This window comes from Candoia aspera, chromosome 5, assembly GCF_035149785.1.
Source record: "Candoia aspera isolate rCanAsp1 chromosome 5, rCanAsp1.hap2, whole genome shotgun sequence".
NCBI lineage: Eukaryota > Metazoa > Chordata > Lepidosauria > Squamata > Boidae > Candoia > Candoia aspera.
The window spans coordinates 108816027-108835597 of NC_086157.1; the positions used below are offsets into that span (position 1 = coordinate 108816027).

The 19571-nt window shown below is 40.2% G+C and overlaps 1 protein-coding gene across 1 annotated transcript in view; it reads left to right on the forward strand.

Annotated features, from left to right (window-relative positions):
- Window positions 1-6630: 6630 nt before the first annotated feature.
- The window catches only part of LOC134498587 (protocadherin Fat 3-like), an 86617-nt gene continuing 73676 nt past the window's right edge, over window positions 6631-19571 (forward strand). Inside the window, exons 1-3 of the mRNA XM_063304744.1 lie at window positions 6631-6699; window positions 14717-15031; window positions 18440-18650. Coding sequence (XP_063160814.1) covers window positions 6631-6699; window positions 14717-15031; window positions 18440-18650 — 595 coding nt within the window. The remainder of the gene's footprint in view (window positions 6700-14716; window positions 15032-18439; window positions 18651-19571) is intronic.

Genomic DNA, 19571 nt, shown 5'->3' on the forward strand with positions numbered 1-19571 from the left:
AAGCAGGGGGAACTTTTCAGAAATAAGAGAACCGTAAGGGGATTGCAGTTGAATGCAAAGTATTGAACACAGGAGGCTGGGTTACATCACATCTGATCAACAGTCCATCTAGCTCAGGGACGGTCCAGTTGAGGCCTTGGGGACATTTGTGGCCCTTGAAATCTCCCTTTTTCCTAGGAACCTCCATTCCATTTTTTTTTTTTTTACTTCCAAAATCCATGTTAAAATATCAAAAGCATGAGTCCCAACTGTTTGGGGGCCAATGGACACAACTGAAATTTTGAGGATGTTTTGTAGATACTATGAACAAAGCAGATCAGAATTCAGTATACAATATCTTGTGTTCTATAATGGAACAAAGCTGGATTTAACTTCAGGGACCAGCCATAAGTCCATTTTTTCAGCACCGTCGTAACTTTGAATGGTTGCTGAACAAATGGTTGTAAGTCAAGGATTACCTGTAGAGGAACTTTTGCTGTAAAAGGAATTCCAAAGGACATAAAACACTCAATTGCTCTGTTGTATAGAGAAAATAAATACCAAAGACAAAATAGTCAGGGGCACACAGTAACCAAAATTAAATGTAATACATAATTTCTAAATACACTTGTTATTTATTTCTTAGAAAGTTCTGATGACTGATGCTAAAGTCCTTTGCTTGCTTTCCTGGACCTTTTCCAGCTTAATGTAGATTTTCCTTTCAACAGGATTCATCAGGACATGACTTTTCTCCTTTTCCTAGCCACAATATTAAGCTTCAGCCTTTGTTCTAAGGGGACCAAACCCTTTTTTTTTTCCTATTCTGCCTAAAGATTGGAGTTTCCCTGACTATGTTGCCCCAAGCCATGCCTTAGTTGGGGAGATCCTGTCTGAAACAGAGCCATGCATATTCCTTATTTCAGAAGCAAGCTGGATAGCATCATAACAGAGGCATTCCCGTCCTCCTCAAAAGGAAAAATGCATTTTTTGGATGTTCTGATATCTTTGTGTGTTATCTAAAACCAAAGCATTAGATACAGTATTGGGAGAGTTCTTACTCCCCTCTATCCTGCTACTCTTAAACAAAGAGTTGTGTGTAGGTTCATAGATGGCTAAGTGTGTTTGTCCCTAAGTGTGTTTCCTCGCACCTGTTGACAACATTTGTGCATTCATGCACGGTGATGTGTGTTTGTACACAAGAGTATCCCCCCTCCTCAGGATTCAAAAGATTGTACACCCCTTGTTTACACTAAGTATTTGGTGGCAGTACTTTGGAGTGACTGTTTTTAGTACATTTTTATAAATTACTGGATTTTGAACTTAGAACAAAGACTTTATGTGTATACCCATTTTGAGTGTGTTTGTGGGTACATGTATTTTGTTTTCCATTTTTTGTTGTATTCTTTTTCTCTGGGTTTGGTGCACCTTTTGATTTTTATGCTTTGGATTAGATACCTTCAGGGAGGTCCATGGGAGGTCAAAAAAGGCAATATGGCAGGCACAACTGCACAATCAAAGTACTGCCCTCTCTTTAAGCACTTTACATACATGACACAGGCAAAAAGAGGCAGAACCTCAATCACATGGGTATGGCTGCCATCTTGACTTTTTTGACCCCAACCCAACCCTGTTGGGTACCTTGCACCACTTTAGTTGGTGCTACAGTTTTATTCTGCCATTTTTTTCTGACTTGAAAGATGGAATAACTTCTGCTTATTTATTGTTTATTTTTGCCATGCTACATCCTTTAAATTCTTGAACTTTGTCTGTCTTTAAAGGATATGTCACCTCAGTTTCCTCTTGATTAATGACAGAGACATGAGAACAGCAAGAAATGTCCTTATCAATTAAAAAAAAAACCTTGTTGAGCATGTTATAATTTTGAGGATGAAATTCACACAGCAGTTTATAAGCTTCCATTTGGGTGCTTGGTCTATGTGTACAATATATATATAGTCTGTATTAAATTTTATGCAGGAGGTAGGGCTAATAGGAAATCCTCACCTGAAAAGCTTTGGGAAATGACTTCCTGTAAAAGTCATTTAAATTTACAGATGTTCCCTGTGTTACAAAAGGCCTTGTGATCTTTATAAGGTTTTGCTTTTCATTAAAAAAGGAAAGTCATGGTCAGCTAATAGCTTTGCCAGAGCAAATGCTGGTCAGGATGCCCATGGGTGCCCACTCTGGGAGGGGATTGATGAAATATGGGACATGGCGCAAAACCCACAATTATGAAGCAAGTATATGAAGATGGATTTTGCACCGTGACATCACTGTGCACGTGTCATCATTCTGACACAGTCTCAACATGTTGTGGATGTCTATGTGCTAAGTTCTTCCCATCTTCAGAATGATCTTCCGCCCATTCCTGTTATGATAAAGGTCACTTTCCCACTTTCATTTTGCCATGGGCCAAGCACTGGTTCCCCAGGAGACCACATTTGTCCTGGAAGTTTACAGGTACAGATTTCTAATCTAGGGTCACTTCCTAACTAGGCAATGAAATCAGCTTCAGCTTTCAAAATTTTTATTGGTTAGATTTTTATCCTGACTTTTATTCAAGAGCCCAAGGTGGACATCAGCCTTGCAAGGTAGACCAGGCAGGAGACATGGCCAGATATGCTAATTCTACTTTATTGTAAGGTTACATTAACAGAATCTTGCAAGTCTGAAAGCATCTCTCCCCTCCCTTACTTTTACTCTCCAGAAACTAGGGAGGGTCCCTTCTGAGATGCTTTCTCCACCCCCATCACTCCTTTGGACTCAGATTTCATTTATCAGACTATTGTCTAGGCTGCAGCTCTTCCTCCTGTCTCCCAAGGTCACTCCCCCCATCCCTTTTACTTCCCAAGAAACTAGGGAGGATCTCTTCTAAGCCACTTTCCCCACCCACATTCCTGCTGTGGGCTCAGCTGCCTTTTATCTGACTGTTCCTTTGGCTGCATCTCTTCACCCTGCCTCCCAAGGTCATTCCCACATACCATTACAGTGACATATGTAGCACTTTCTCCTGCTGCTGTTTTCCATTATAGCAACCCTGTGAGTTAGATTGGGCTGAAAAAGTGACTGGCCCAAAGTAATCCAGTGAACACTTATGGCTGTGAGAGGACAACTATCTGATCTCACTCCTTGTCCAACAATTAACCAGGGGAAAATGTATAGAGTCTCACTATACTATAGCAGCAGCCTAGATCCATGGTGGACCATCTGCAGGCCTCCATGTGTTCCTGAATTTCATGCCATTCCTCAATTTGATGCCTGACTTCCCACTTTCAGTTGGAATTCTGGAAGTCTAGACCCAGCATGTCTGAAGAGCATCATGTTGCAGAAGCTGGTCTGAGGTATTCTTACATTAATTCTTAAGACTTTTCCCTACCCTTATTTGATAGTTCTCTGTATATCATATTGGACAAGGGTCACCGCTCACACATTAGCCGGAGAAAACATTTAGCACTGAAGATGTAACATTTTTTTCATTTCATTTCATTTTTCTGGTAAATAAAATAACTCCTTCATGGTTTGGGAGAAGCTAAAGAGTAGAACTGGGCTTCATTCAGTTCACTAACCTCTGTTTTTGAATCCACTATTTCCCAAGATTCATTCAGCAGGAAATCACTGAATTATGGTAGTGCAATTTCCCTCTTTTAATTCTCTTCTTTAAAAAAAACTATAAATCCAACTTCATTTTTTTTAATGGGAAAATACTCCACCCCTGATCCATGGTTTCACTGCCTTGTTCCCTGTCATTTTAACCCCGTCAAGGTAGACCAGACATAGAAACCAAAGCCATATATGTAGGTCAGGCCTACCCTCATTGTAACAGCTATAGTAACCAAATCTTGCAAATCTGAAAGTGTTTCCCCTTCTCCCACACTTCTCTCACTTTGTGTGAACTAGGAAGGGGCTTATCTGAGATGTTTTCTCACATGATTTTCTTGGCCTGGGCTCAAGCTCCACTACTCGGACACTCGGCTTGGCAGCATCTCTTCCTCCTGTCCTTCAAAACCATTCCCTGTGCCCTCTACAGCCATCCTCAACCTCCAAAAAAAATGAAAAAGTTGCTCATCCCTGTCATTGAGAGAAAAGGTGAGATTTTGTTGTTGTCTCCCTTCTCCAGCATAGGCTGAATCAGACTTTTTTAAAAGGAGAGAGAGTCCTTATTTAAGCTTATTATTTAAAAATGTGTCAACTCTTACTTTGTTTGACCTTGAGTTGGGCAACATGGAATGTACTCAAGTTTAGACATGGAAACCAAGCTCAAAAAGTATCTCTTGATTAGCACTGTGCATCATAATGATCTTTATGCACACACATATGGACACAAATATTACATCTCACTGTGCTTCCTGCAGTGATACACATTTTGCAATTAATGAACTGTCAGATTCCGAGTCCTTAAAAAGAAATATGTTAGACTTTCTGTGTATGCTAAAAGCATAACATTCCTTGGTCTGTTGATTCATTGGCACGAATACTCCTACCCCATCAGAAATTTATCAAATAAAAAAAATACTACCTTATGTTCTTGGCTTGGCCAGAATTCTTCAGCTTAGCCTCTAATTTTCTATATGCAGAGGATTTGTTTGTAGGAATAATCTGAATTCTCACCTGCAAATTAAAAACTAACCAGATAATTTTTTTCTACCTCTATGAAGTCTAGACCAGATGATTTTTTTAAATAGCTTCACTTTCTATGATTATACATAATAAAGTTTGGCAAATACTCAATAAGTATTATTTGTTGGCAGATGCTGGGAAAGCCTTTAGCCCAGGAGAGGTCAAAAAAGTCACACACCAAGCATTTCTATAAAAATAATTTATTTACAGAAAGCAAAACAAAAACAAAACATATTTAAAGGACTTAGCTCCCTTTGGAGCAAGCCTTGCTTGCCTACATTGCCGGCAGAGAAAAAAAAAAGAGGAAGTAAGAACAAGTCCGGGCAGGTTTCCTCCCCCAGGCTATTTTGCATGAAGCACGTGAGAGGAGACAATCTAATACAACCCCTTCACCTGGCCAAAATGATTTGGCACAATAGCAGCTTAATCTATTAGTAGGAAAACCTCAACATTATTCTCCATGATTTCTCTGGTTTGCATGTATGAGTTATTCACCTGCACAGACCCTGATCAGAATGAAAGAGTTGGAATGGTCTTTGTAGCCACCACCTTCAGTTCTGTGGTCAGTGCAGGAATCCAAATGCAAGCATCCCAGACAGATGGCTGTCTAGCTTCTGTTTGAGCACATCCTGTGAAGGGGAGCCCACCACTTATTATTAATTGATTCCACTTTTGAACAGCTTTCACTGTTAGGAATCATTGCCTAATATTCGTCTGGATCTTGCCTTCCTATTACTTAAATTCAATATTTCATGTCCTGAATTCCTGAGCAAGAGGGACAAGTTATGACCTTCTGTGAGTCACACTTTGAGATATTTAAAGAATATGGTCATGTACCCCCTCAGTCTTCTCTTCTGAAAGCTATCCACCCAGTTCTGCAATCTCTCTTTATTAGAGTTAGTTTCTTGTTTTCTGATCTTTTTCATTGCCCTTCTCTGAATTCGTTCCGGTATCTCTGTGTTCTTCTTAAACTGTGGTGTCCAAAACTGGACACTGTACTTGAGCTGGTTTTTGAGCAAAGGAGAACTTAGTGGAACTAATATTTCCATTATTTCAGAATCTTCTAAGATTTACACAATTCTTGGCAGGACTCCTGCCTTCTATGAATACCATGGCATCACTGTGACAGGTCTGGCTCACAAAACACAACTGTATCCAAATAGAGAAACACATAAGATTCCAAGAACTCCTGCTAAGTAGTTATACTGTAGAAAAGTCATACAGCCATAATGAAAGAATTCCAACAATCAAGTGTTTCAAGTTCAAAACTTATTTTGGTAAGCTATTCAGTCTCTCTTGTTTTGTTTTTTTTTCTTTCTCTTGGCCGGCCTATATAACACACCAGTTGGCCTCCACTTCTGGAAAGGCCCTTGTTTAAAAACTGGTCTGATAGGTTGTCTGACTGAGAATTAACTCTCAAAGATCAGAAAGGGTTCACGCTGTATCTCCTCAGTTCATTTTTAATTGCCACAGCAATACACTGTGAGCCTACAATATTTCTTCTTTTCCTTAAAATATTTGTTCATTTTCCTTTATCTATTTTATTATTTTATTTTATTTTATTTTATTTTATTTTATTTTAATTTAATCATTTACTTTTAGTTTCCCCGCTGAAGAGGTTTGAATAAGGCCTTACTGTTCCTCTTTAATTTAATTTAATCATTTACTTTTAGTTTCCCCACTGAAGAGGTTTGAATAAGGCCTTACTGTTCCTCTGTAATTTAATTTAATCATTTACTTTTAGTTGTAAGCCATCTTACAGCTTCAGTGACCCCATCCTGTAAGTGCCAGCACTAGGAAAGCAAACTTCCCCTCTTGAATGGGCATAATCTTTGCTTTTTTCTGTCTGAAGGTAGGTCTCTTATAAGCACTTCCAAGTGTCTCCTAAACAGGTGGCATACAGGATGCAGGCATACATCCTGTTTGCCACTGTTTGAGGACCAGTTCTTACAGAAACAGACCCTGAAACTATTATAGGTCCTTCGTCATCTTCTAAAGCTTTGTGGGAACTCTCATCTCTTCTCAAGTGTCTTTATGGTCCATGTCTCCTATGGGAAATACCTCTACGATACCGCTGCTAGCATCAAGGGAAATCACTCTGTGGTATGCTGCTAAATGTTTAAGAACTCGTTAACCAGCTCCATTGCCATTACCACATCACTAGCTGCAGAACAGCTGATTGGTGCCCTAGGCATCAAGGCTCACCTCTGCTGTCAACTGGCTTACAGAATTCCAGAAAATTTAACAATCAGCTCTTTTAAGCTGGTGTGAGCTGGCTCCAGTGCACAACTGAAATCACTTAATAAACACCATAGCCTTCTTAAGGCCTATCCAGTCAGGGCAAAAATAAGGGGGACAAAAAGGAAAAAAAACTCTGTGGTGTCCCTGCTATTAGCTCAGTCACCTGTGACTCCTTCTCCAGACTATTTGTCTCCATCTCCACTATCATTGGTTCCATGTTGCTCAATTGACTGATGAGGACCATCCTGTCTCATATGGGCCAGTTCCTTTTGTTTGATGTCAAGGAACCTCAACATTATTTCTTGGCCCGACTGTATTGGTCTCAGGAACTGAAATGATATAGTAGAAGCTGAGCCTGATCACATATGGGATGCAAGGAGGATAGGACACCCACTATAATTTCTCTAAACCAGGGTTTCTCAACCTTAGCAACTTTAAGATGTGTGGACTTCAACTCCCAGAATCCCCCAGCCAGCATGGGGAATAACATCTTTAACATCTGAAAGTTGCCAAGGTTGAGAAACACTGCTCTAAACTCTGGAAGATTCCAGAGAGGCTCTGTGCAAGCAAATTTTCTTTTTTCCTTTCTCCATACGTGGGAAATCCTACACATTATTTCTCAGATTTGGAAAGGTTCCCTGTAGTTTTACTTCGAATCTGGCAAGTCATTAATTGCAAAATTGCTTTTCAGGTTTCATGAGCCATGTTGATACGTTGATCAAAACAGAAAAAAGAAAAGAAAAATCATGGTATAGAACAGAGCAAATAATTTGAATAGGGCTAAAAGAGCTGAATAAGTTAAATTAATAACTGAACTACTGCCTAACATGGAATTGCTGATCATTTATCTGTGGATGGTACCATGGAAATAAATGCAAGATGAGGAGAGAAATAATAAAATCCATATATTTGTCAAAGTTTTTCTTTCTTATTTCAACTTAACATTATACCATTACAGAGGAGAGGCAGATACAGATTTTTACTAGCTTGAAAGTAGCTTAGGTTCTGCTTTTGCAAAAAGCTGCTTATATACCAATTCCCACAGTGACAGTGTTTGATGGTTTCAAGCCAAGATCTTGTATTTTGTTCTGTCTGGCTCTGTTGACCTCCCATTTTATATTGATCGTTTTGTTGGTTAACTGCTGTGTTGGTTTATTTAGTCGGTACTTTCCACACATTTTCTTTTCACTCTTGTAAAAAAAAAATGAAACTGATGGTTCAGAGAGAGAGAGAGAATATCTTTAGGCATATAGTCAGCATGACTGTCATGAGTAAGGATGGCGAGCAGGGGGCTCCCATCCAGACTGTCAAGCGCATGCGTAGCACTGAGGAATTGTTCAGCCATTCAAAGAGACACAGATCGGGACCGCCTTAACCCTTGGGGGTTATATGTCTGGGTTTTTCCCACACTTCTTCAGTTTGTTAGGATTCCTGTTAAGTACTAGCAATAAATATTAGAGACCAGTTCCTTGTCTCAGTGTGTTTCCTGGTTGTTAGGACAATGACTGATCCCAGACATCTAGGGGAGACAATTCCTTCACTCTACAAAGCAGAATGACCATTTTTCCCTGTGATGTGGCCAACCCCCCTGAATGGCCTCCCATTGGAGGTCTGCTTGTCTCTGACATTATCCACCTTCTGGAAGAAATTGAAAACAGAGCTCTTCTGGAGGACTTTGGGATCTGATGCGCTAAATTGTTATGGAATGTATTAATGCTATGTAAGATTTTTTTTATTACTATCATTGTGTTTTGTTTATTACTGTAAGTCACTGAGAGTCTTCTATGATTGCAGCAGGATATAAATGTAATTAATAAAGTCAATAAATAAACATACAAATCAAATTCACAACATAGTCTCCTTTCCTTCCTTAACATAATTCTAAGTAGGAGAGGCTGATCCAAATTAGTAGGGTAGAATTGTCCAGGTACTCTTACAAAGAGCCCATGCATATTCTCTAACATTTTTTCTTCCATTTAAAACAGGGATAGGAAGAGCCCCTGTGAGCTCCTATGTAGCCAACGAAGCCTCCTTTTGCATCTGCTGGTGGTTATTGCCGCTAAATTTATATACACTTATAACACAGACATACAGGGGAGTGAAAGAAAGGGCAAGTGGCAAAGCATACCTTACAGTGGAAAAAAATGTGATTAACATATTTGCATCAGACATCAGCATATATGTATGTAATGGTGGAATTTGCACTGTTATGTTATCTTACAGGTTGTCGTTTTGATATAATTCCAGTTTGCTACAGCCACATATGAATCCGGCATCCTGCAAAGCAAATTTGCATTGTTTGGGGCATACGTGTTATTTTCTGCAAAGCTTTTGGAGCCCATTTAGGCCCCATAAGCAATCTTGGGGGGGGAAGGGGGAGGCAGATGACTGAAAGCCAGTTCTTTGGAAAGTGCACTCTTTGCCCAGGTTGGCGGAGAACCAGGAACAAAGTCATCTGGAATAATAGAGAGTATTTTAAGGCTAAGGGGATGAACAATCTTATTTTGAGTAAACAGGTGTTTTTTAGACCTATCAAAAACCTGTCTTGAATTTGAAAGACCATTCTATTTTACAAGTAAAATGGTTGTTTAAAGCATGAGGCTTTCCTGAGAACTCCACAATGTGCACTTCAGACTCTAAATAGGGTCTTCAAATTTGAGGAGGTCTGAAGTCAAATCATTAGGGAACTGCACATCCCTAATGTTTTTTGAGTGACTATGTTGAGAGCCAACTCTTGAATAGGCGGTCATTTCCTCATTGGTGGAAAGGCCTGCAAAATATCAACATTTCCCCCACCGGCTCAAATGTTTGTAAAATAAACATATGGTTTATATCCTACCTACTTTCTGATAGCATGAATGGAATTCCCAAAGGATCTTTAATTGAAGTGACTGACTAGAGCTAAGCCAGTTTAGATTCAACCATGTTACAGCCTTCATACTTCATTATGACAAAAATACTGAATGCAGTATCCTATAAAAATAATAATGCATTTTTATAAAGAATTGATTTAAATGCACCTTAGGGAGTGCTTTTTCATACCAAAAAATGGAAGGGGCTTGAGTAGTACACAATAAAAAAATTAGAAATGCATGCCTTAAAACATATTGTCAAACTCACATCATTTAGATTTCAGCTGTTTTCATGATTTACCCAAACTTGCATCCTGGTAATGTAGCCAGGCAAATAACAAATGCCAGGCAAGCCAGAACTGGGCTAGTAAACAGGGTTAATTTAATCTACATCTGGAAGACAAATTTAAACCTTAGGTTCTAATAAGTTCACATCATAGTTTGCTGGCCCAAAATAAGCCATAGTTAGTTGTCATATGTCGCTTCAGGCATGCAATTAAATTCAATCCAACTGTGCAAACCATGACATGCTTAGAACACAGTACATAAATCCACTTTCTTAACATGTGTCCAGGGAGACCTAGGGGGAAAAAAATGAATTAACCCAATGCTCCATTTCTTCTTTAACTTCCCCTCTCATATTCTGCCCAGTCAGAAGTTATTGTTTTACTTGGCCTTAAAAAAATAGTCAAAGAATAAAGATTTACAAAAATATATGTAGCACGTAACTTTACCATCAGGTATTAGGACAACAGAAAATTACCTGTTGAAAGACCAGATATTTAGAAGTTGTTGGGAGGTGCCTAAACTGAATGAATGAATGAATGAATGAATGAGATGCAGTAGTGAAGTATGGGTGTAGCTTCATTCGTTACATGTGAAATAACAAGAAACAGGTATATACAAATCAAGCAGATATTCTCTCTTGCTGTGCTACATTATAAATGTTTGCTAGAATCTGTGTCCTTGTGCTGTGAGATAAAGGTCAACTCCACCCTGAGAGCCCTTACCCATTCCCAGCTCATTCAGATCTTTCGCCCTCATCCTTACCCTTTAAGTATTGGTGGATAGATGCAAAGTAAAAAGGAGAGAGATTATGCTTCTGGAGAAATCTCACTTTTGCAGATATCTTTCTAGGACTTGCATAAGAAAAGAACAGTTAACCACATTGTTTGCATTACACAGTTCACAATGGGATAGGGAAAGAAATTAGATTAGCCCCAAACTAACCTGGAACTCTTTGGGGCTAAAACTAATCCTCTCTGAATTAATTGTGGGGGGTAAAGTGACTGGGTTAGGATTTTCACATATCCCAAACCAGGTATGTGTGTCTTGCAAACAAGGCCATTGTTTGTTATTTTATTGGTTTATATGTACAGTCATGGACCATGTTGTTGTTTATTCGTTTAGTCGCTTCCGACTCTTCGTGACTTCATGGACCAGCCCACGCCAGAGCTTCCTGTCGGTCGTCAACACCCCCAGCTCCCCCAGGGACGAGTCCGTCACCTCTAGAATATCATCCATCCATCTTGCCCTTGGTCGGCCCCTCTTCCTTTTGCCCTCCACTCTCCCTAGCATCAGCATCTTCTCCAGGGTGTCCTGTCTTCTCATTATGTGGCCAAAGTATTTCAGTTTTGCCTTTAATATCATTCCCTCAAGTGAGCAGTCTGGCTTTATTTCCTGGAGGATGGACTGGTTGGATCTTCTTGCAGTCCAAGGCACTCTCAGAATTTTCCTCCAACACCACAGTTCAAAAGCATCGATCTTCCTTCGCTCAGCCTTCCTTATGGTCCAGCTCTCGCAGCCATATGTTACTACAGGGAACACCATTGCTTTAACTATGCGGGCCTTTGTTGTCAGTGTGATGTCTCTGCTCTTCACTATTTTATCAAGATTTGTCATTGCTCTTCTTCCAAGGATTAAGCGTCTTCTGATTTCCTGACTGCAATCAGCATCTGCAGTAATCTTTGCACCTAGGAATACAAAGTCTTTCACTGCTTCTACATTTTCTCCCTCTATTTGCCAGTTATCAATCAAGCTGGTTGCCATAATCTTGGTTTTTTTGAGGTTTAGCTGCAAGCCAGCTTTTGCACTTTCTTCTTTCACCTTCATCATAAGGCTCCTCAGTTCCTCTTCACTTTCAGCCATCAAAGTGGTATCATCTGCATATCTGAGATTGTTAATGTTTCTTCCAGAGATTTTAACTCCAGCCTTGGATTCCTCAAGGCCAGCTTGTCGCATGATGTGTTCTGCATACAAGTTGAATAGGTAGGGTGAGAGTATACAGCCCTGCCGTACTCCTTTCCCAATCTTAAACCAGTCCGTTGTTCCGTGGTCTGTTCTTACTGTTGCTACTTGGTCGTTATACAGATTCTTCAGGAGGCAGACAAGATGACTTGGTATCCCCATACCACTAAGAACTTGCCACAATTTGTTATGGTCCACACAGTCAAAGGCTTTAGAATAGTCAATAAAACAGAAATAGATGTTTTTCTGAAACTCCCTGGCTTTTTCCATTATCCAGCGGATATTGGCAATTTGGTCTCTAGTTCCTCTGCCTTTTCTAAACCCAGCTTGTACATCTGGCAATTCTCGCTCCATGAATTGCTGAAGTCTACCTTGCAGGATCTTGAGCATTACCTTACTGGCATGTGAAATGAGTGCCACTGTTCGATAGTTTGAACATTCTTTAGTGTTTCCCTTTTTTGGTATGGGGATATAAGTTGATTTTTTCCAGTCTGATGGCCATTCTTGTGTTTTCCAAATTTGCTGGCATATAGCATGCATTACCTTGACAGCATCATCTTGCAAGATTTTGAACAGTTCAGCTGGGATGCCGTCGTCTCCTGTTGCCTTGTTATTAGCAATGCTTCTTAAGGCCCACTCAACCTCACTCTTCAGGATGTCTGGCTCTAGCTCACCGACCACACTGTCAAAGCTATCCCCGATATTGTTATCCTTCCTATACAGGTCTTCTGTATATTCTTGCCACCTTTTCTTGATCTCTTCTTCTTCTGTTAGGTCCTTGCCATCTTTGTTTTTGATCATACCCATTTTGGCCTGGAATTTACCTCCAATGTTTCTAATTTTCTGGAAGAGGTCTCTTGTCCTTCCTATTCTATTGTCTTCTTCCACTTCCGCGCATTGCTTGTTTAAAAATAATTCCTTATCTCTTCTGGCTAACCTCTGGAATTTTGCATTTAATTGGGCATATCTCCCCCTATCACTGTTGCCTTTTGCTTTCCTTCTTTCTTGGGCTACTTCTAGTGTCTCAGCAGACAGCCATTTTGCCTTCTTGGTTTTCTCTTTCTTTGGGATGTATTTTGTTGCCGCCTCCTGAACAATGCTGCCAACTTCTGTCCAGAGTTCTTCCGGGACCCTATCTACTAAGTCCAGTCCCTTAAATCGATTCTTCACCTCCACTGCATATTCCTTAGGAATATTAGTGAGCTCATATCTAGCTGATCTGTGGGTCTTCCCTAATCTCTTTAGTCTGATCCTAAATTGTGCAAGAAGAAGTTCGTGATCTGAACTACAGTCAGCTCCAGGCCTTGTTTTTACCGACTGTACAGATGTCCGCCACCTTTGGCTGCAAAGGATGTAATCAATCTGATTTCGGTGTTGTCCATCTGGTGAAGTCCATGTATAAAGCCGTCTCTTAGGTTGTTGGAAGAGAGTGTTTGTTATGCAGAGTGAATTGTCTTGGCAAAATTCTATCAGCCTGTGTCCTGCTTCGTTTTGTTCTCCCAGGCCATACTTACCTGTAATTCGAGGTGTCATTTGACTGCCCACCTTAGCATTCCAGTCTCCTGTGATGAAAACAACATCTCTTTTAGGCGTGTTGTCCAGTAGTTGCTGCAGATCCTCATAGAACTGCTCTACTTCAGCTTCTTCAGCATTTGTGGTTGGGGCGTATATTTGGATCACTGTGATGTTAGATGGCTTGCCCTGAATTCGAATTGAGATCATTCTGTCATTTTTTGGGTTGTATCCAAGCACTGCTTTAGCCACTTTACTATTAATTATGAAGGCTACTCCATTTCTTCTGTGGTCCTCTTGTCCGCAGTAGTAGATCTGGTGGTCATTTGATGTGAAGTGGCCCATTCCAGTCCATTTCAGTTCACTGACGCCCAGAATGTCTATCTTTAATCTTGACATCTCACCAATAACCACATCCAATTTGCCCTGGCTCATAGATCTGTTTTACCTTGTTTTTCCAAAGAGGGATGTTGACAGCTGTGAACTCTGTCCTACCACCTCAAATCTTCACAATTTTATTCCCATCGTGCTTTTCCACAAATTAAACCAGGTTAAATCTCCTAGGTGGATATTTTTTAAACGGGTTGTTATTTCCATTAAGGGAAATCTACAAAGCAAGCCTGCATCCCCTTAAAGAATAATAATTAAAATGTTATTTCACAGCTTGTTATAGTCTCAGAGCAGTTTACTAGAGCCAAATTAATAAAACTTATTAAAATAACTGTTGAAAATTAAGTTTTAAGCCAACCTTAAAAGCTGTTTAGGGGGAAGGATGTCTTTAAAATCTTTTTGAATGCTAGCAAGGTAGTCAAATCTCTCAGTTTGACAGGGAGGGAATTCTAGAGAAGGGATGAGTATAGAAAAGGCCGCAACTGTCTTAAGAAAGGATTGTTCTGTATTGGACAGCAAACATTTGATTCATCCCTTGGAACCTAATGTCCTGTCCTAACCTGTAGCTATAACAATAAAGTTGTATATAAAGTTATCTAAGAAAAGTTAATGGAAGGAATTATAGTAGGCTGGACAATATACAGTATGTGGATGTGCAAAATATTTTGAATTCTAAGCATCTCAAATTTGAACCACCCTGCTTTGAGTTCAGATCGCCCCGTCTTGAGGTTCAAAGGTTTTCTCTTGAAGCCCAGACAGGGCATTTGAGGTGGTTTACTGTTTTGTTCATATTTATTTATATTCCGTTAACCTTTTTACTAGAAATGCTCTGCACAGCTCTAACTTTTTTGTTGCTATTGTTACTCTTTCCATTTCAGGTTACAGTAACCGATGGAGGGGTCTCTCCCAAACAGTCTACAGTATGGCTAGTGGTCCAGGTTCTCGATGAAAACGATAACAAGCCTCAGTTCCCAGAGAAGGTCTATCAGATCAAGTTGCCAGAGAGGGACCGAAAGAAGAGAGGAGAGCCCATATATCGAGCCTTTGCCTTTGACAAGGATGAAGGCCCCAATGCAGAGATTGCCTACAGCATTGTGGATGGCAACGAGGATGGCAAGTTCTTCATTGACCCAAAGACGGGCATGGTTTCTTCGCGAAAGCAGTTCACTGCTGGGAGCTATGATATCTTAACTGTAAGCATTCATTATCGGAATGAGCCCGTGCTTCATTTCTCTGTTTTAAGAGCAGGTTTTATTGTTTTTAAGTAGCTTTATACAAGTTCATTCAGTCAGAAAGCTTCCTCAAGCATTTAATGAGGGGAGGCATCTGCACACAGCTCACAACAAATGGATTAAATGGGTCCTCCAACTTCTCAAAAGTAAATGTAGGGTGTTGTTTGTTTGCCCTCCTCTCCCTCCCTCTTTTCTTCCTCTCTCCTTCTTTCCCTCCCTCCCTTCTTCTCTCCCTCCCTCCCTCCTCCCTCCTCCCTCCTTTCTTCCTCCTTCTCTCCCTACCTCCTTTCTTCCTCTCCTTTTTTCTTCCCTCTCTCTTCCTTCCTCCCTCCCTTTCTCCCTCCCTGCCTCTTTTCTTCTTCCCTCCCTTCCTCTCTCCTTCCTTTTTCCCTCCCTCTTTTCTCCCTCCCTCCATCCCTCCTTTCCTTCCTTCTTGTGGCAAGAGAATTTTATTTCCATCTTCACTCTTGCTGGGAATGTGGGGATTTCTAAAAATATTCTTGGCTCTGCCAGTGCAGCTTTCCATTTTGCAACTTTTTCATAGATGTTTAATTTTTAAGAAATCTGTGATAAAAATGTGTGGTATGGAAATGAAACTCCACTGGGTGGCAAATGGGGAATAACCGTAATCTCTTAGCTAACCATATGAGATGGTGGAGGGATTTTTGCTTTTTACATTTTAAGTGTCCTGTATCTCAATCATGGTGTGTAGCACTGTGTTGAGAAATACTTCCCAAGTCATCTAGGTGACCGTTGTTGCCTAAAACAGTCCCTGGAATGGCCATATTTGTTCTTGAGCAGGCTTCAAATGCAAGCTTCATGCTTGGGCATCACTTCCTGGATGTAGGAATGTAGCCATATTATGTGGTCATATGACCATTCTAGGGAGGACAGATAGGAAGAAGACATCTTGAGGATAAGCACGATGCCATTTTAAGCATGTGGTACATCTTAAAAGAAACAAGAATAAAAGATTTGGCCACTGTGTACATTTATAAGTGATTCCACCACTGCTCATTTACTCTTTTTTTTTTCTTTTCTTTCTTGGAGAACAAAAAGCCGGCCTCTGTGGAAAGTATTTTGCTGCCATGAATTCTGCTCAGAGCAGATTGCCAAAATTTGCTCCCGGTAGAATCCATGGCCAAATTCTTAGACGGGCTTTGTATGGACTTGGCAAAAATGAGGAGCAGCAATCTGCAGTGGGGTAGCCTTGCTGCACTGTTGCATCACAAGCAATAAGAAACCTTGAGCCCGTCAGCCTTGAAAGGTAGTCCAGACAAGAAGCACACCCAGGAGTATTTACTCTACTTTATCACAAGGTTACATTAACAGAATCTTGCAAGTCTGAAAGGACATCTCTTCCCCCTCACCTTTACAGTCGAAGAAACTAAGAAGGTTCCCTTCTGAGACATTTGCCACGCCCCCATTCCTTCTGCAGACTCAGATGCCGCTTGTCTGACCATTGTCTACTCTGCAGCTCTTCCTCCTGTCTCCCAAGGTCATTCCCGCACACCATTACAGAGTCACATATTTATGAATCCACAAGTTTTTGTGAATGGATGAATAAATTATTATCTACAGAGGTTTCTGCTGTAATAATTTTTTTTTTTGAAGAAGAAGATTCTTAATTGTTGTCACCATTGTTTGTGTATTGCTTCCTTATGTATTCCACCATTGTTTTTGTTGAGTTACTTAGTGCCCCGACTGGAAAATCTGTATAACTTCCCACCCTTTGTCCTGACTTGGCATTAAGAAGAGTCCCTTGTGCTTTGCTTCAGTGTTTATTATATCAATATATGAATCCAACTCATTTCTCATGAGTCAGACATCTTTCTATTTCAGTTACTTTTGATTGGAAACCCAAGGATTGGTGTACAGCTTGTATACATGAAATAGTGAGCAAATTATCTGACTCACTCTGTAGCTGCTTTCTTTCCTATGAGTAAGGCAGCTTAAAGTCTTGTGTTGCTTGAATTAAATAGCACAAGTTTTCATTAGCAATAGCGTGCTTGCCTTAAACCTCAAATTAAGAACTGGATTTTCAGCTAAATTGAATTCAGGTATCTCCATTCAAATCAAACGTATGTAGGACTCCGCATTGTCTGACTCTTACTGAATATAAAAAATACTTGGCAGGGTGGCCTATACATGAAAGATTAATTGGAATCCATCTTCTTCATTATTGGAAGGAATTCATGGGGCTTGGAAAAGATTCAGTGGAGGAGGAATTTAATTGGATGGCAAACGGTGAAGGGTTGAATGGGCACAGGTGTCTGGTGGTGTGCCGTGCAGGTCGATAGCAGGCCTCCTCTGGCGCATCTGATTTAAAAGCCATAATAGTGGTTGCATGGTGGCAGCAAATTACAGTATAAGCAGGTGGCTTTTCACAACTCACTCTATGCAATGAATGAACTTTGCTTCTTGGGAACTAGTTTAATGGAAAACAACAGACTGTCTGCACAAAGTGCTCAACCAGGTCTGATGAATACTTAGTTGCTGCTTCACACAACACGTGAAGTATGGCTAGTGTTAACCTTGATTAGGTTTTTGGGGTTCTTTTCCTAAGTTAGTAAATTGTGCATACCTAGCCTATTTATGAGCTTAAGGTTGAGTATGTTGTAGGAACCCCCAAAATGGATTATTTCTAAGTTAAACGACTTGTAAAGAAGTTTAGTGGAGATCTGTCCTCCAGCCTTGATTCCTATAAAAAATCAACTTTTAAACAGATTTTTGGTTACAGACAATTCAGTGTCTTCCAGGTCTGTTTTATTCAGAGATATCTTTGTGGTGGGATAGAAGGCTTGTTAAACAGAATAATACCAACAAAGGAAAGAAAACAAAGTTTGGCACTCCCCAAATCTTTATCATTGGTTGGGCTCAGTCTCAAGTTTTAAAAGGTAATAACGTAGATAGGTCTGAAGGGCAATGCATTGTGCAGAAGCGTTTTGCAGTCAAATATCCTTGTTCCCCCTTCAGCAGAAAAATAAAAAAAACACAAACTAGTGGTCTTTGATTAGGTTTAAATACCAACTATATCTTCCAAAATTACTTACCCTGGGAGTCCAGATTCTACACACTTTGGGACCTCATCAACATTTGTTACCCATTGTTTCATCCAAAAACGTTTTAAGAAGAAATTCCATATTCCCCTCTTTCACTACCCAGTGGTCACCCACCCCCTGCTTTAAACGTTTTAGCCAAAAATACAAAATATTATGCTTACAGTGTAATGCAGAAAAACACTGCTCATCTCAGGATTCTAGGAATTCAAAACCAGGGACTATTTTGAAAGCAAAATGGTGGTGAAAGCTTTGCACAAAGAAGTGTGCTAAAGTGTCCTGTCTGTTCTCTCTCTCCTGCTTATAACAGATCAAAGCAGTTGACAATGGCCGGCCCCAGAAGTCTTCTACTGCACGCCTCCACATTGAATGGATCAAGAAACCACCTCCATCGCTCATCCCTCTGACTTTTGATGAACCCTTCTATAACTTCACCATCATGGAAAGTGACCGAGTGACTGAAATTGTTGGCGTGGTCTCTGTGCAACCTGCTAACATCCCCTTGTGGTTTGACATAGTTGGTATGTTGGACCCATATGCAATCTTGCCAAGAGAAGAAAGGAGCATTGTGTAGATTTGGGTTAGGGAAAACTAACAAGGGATTAACTCTCTGGCATTGAAACTGCTGTAACAGTGCTGTACTGAACGTGGCTAATTTAATATAACTACTTTTTCACGCTTTGGTTTTGATGCCTTAGCTAAGCTATATGGCTGGATTGTTTCCTTCTCTTCCATAATACGTGATCGACTTGCAATCCTAATGTTGTCTGTCATTTAAATTCTCTGGCCATTATTTGCTAATCTCATTTCTAAATGTATTTTGATGGTGACTTAATCCAGCTGTCCCTCATTTCTCTCTCTCTTTCTCTTTTCTCCTGGTGCTTTTTATTTCCTTTTGCATTCTGTTACCTTGGTTGTTTTCTTTTTTCTGCTTCCGACTGCTCTGCTTCAAGGTGGCAAGCATGCTCGAGAGATGTTCTATATCCTACAGACAGCTTGTGGGCAGAACTGCTCAGCAGAAGGTACCTTCAGTGCAAACACATTTGCTACAGTTTTATCAACTGCCTTTCTGAGTGGTCTTTTTAATATATATAAGGAGATCGGTGAAGTCAACTGCATTTGTATCTTTCCTAGCATTCCAGGAGAAATCACATGGACTTTGAGCATCCATTTATCAGTGGTTTGCATACTTGTGCCTAATTTCAATCTTCCTTTGTGACCTTCGGTGTTTTATCCTCCAGAATAGCTTTCAAATGATTTGGCAGGGCCTTGCAAAATGTCCAGAAACATTGCCAATTTGGAAATGTTATGGTCCATGTAATGTCAGTCTTTGCAGTGTACTCAGAAATTGCCTATGATTCAAGATGCAGCAATTAGAATGTTACCTAATCCTGGACAGGTGGATTACATCATACCACTTCTGCAGCTGGCTTTGACCTTTA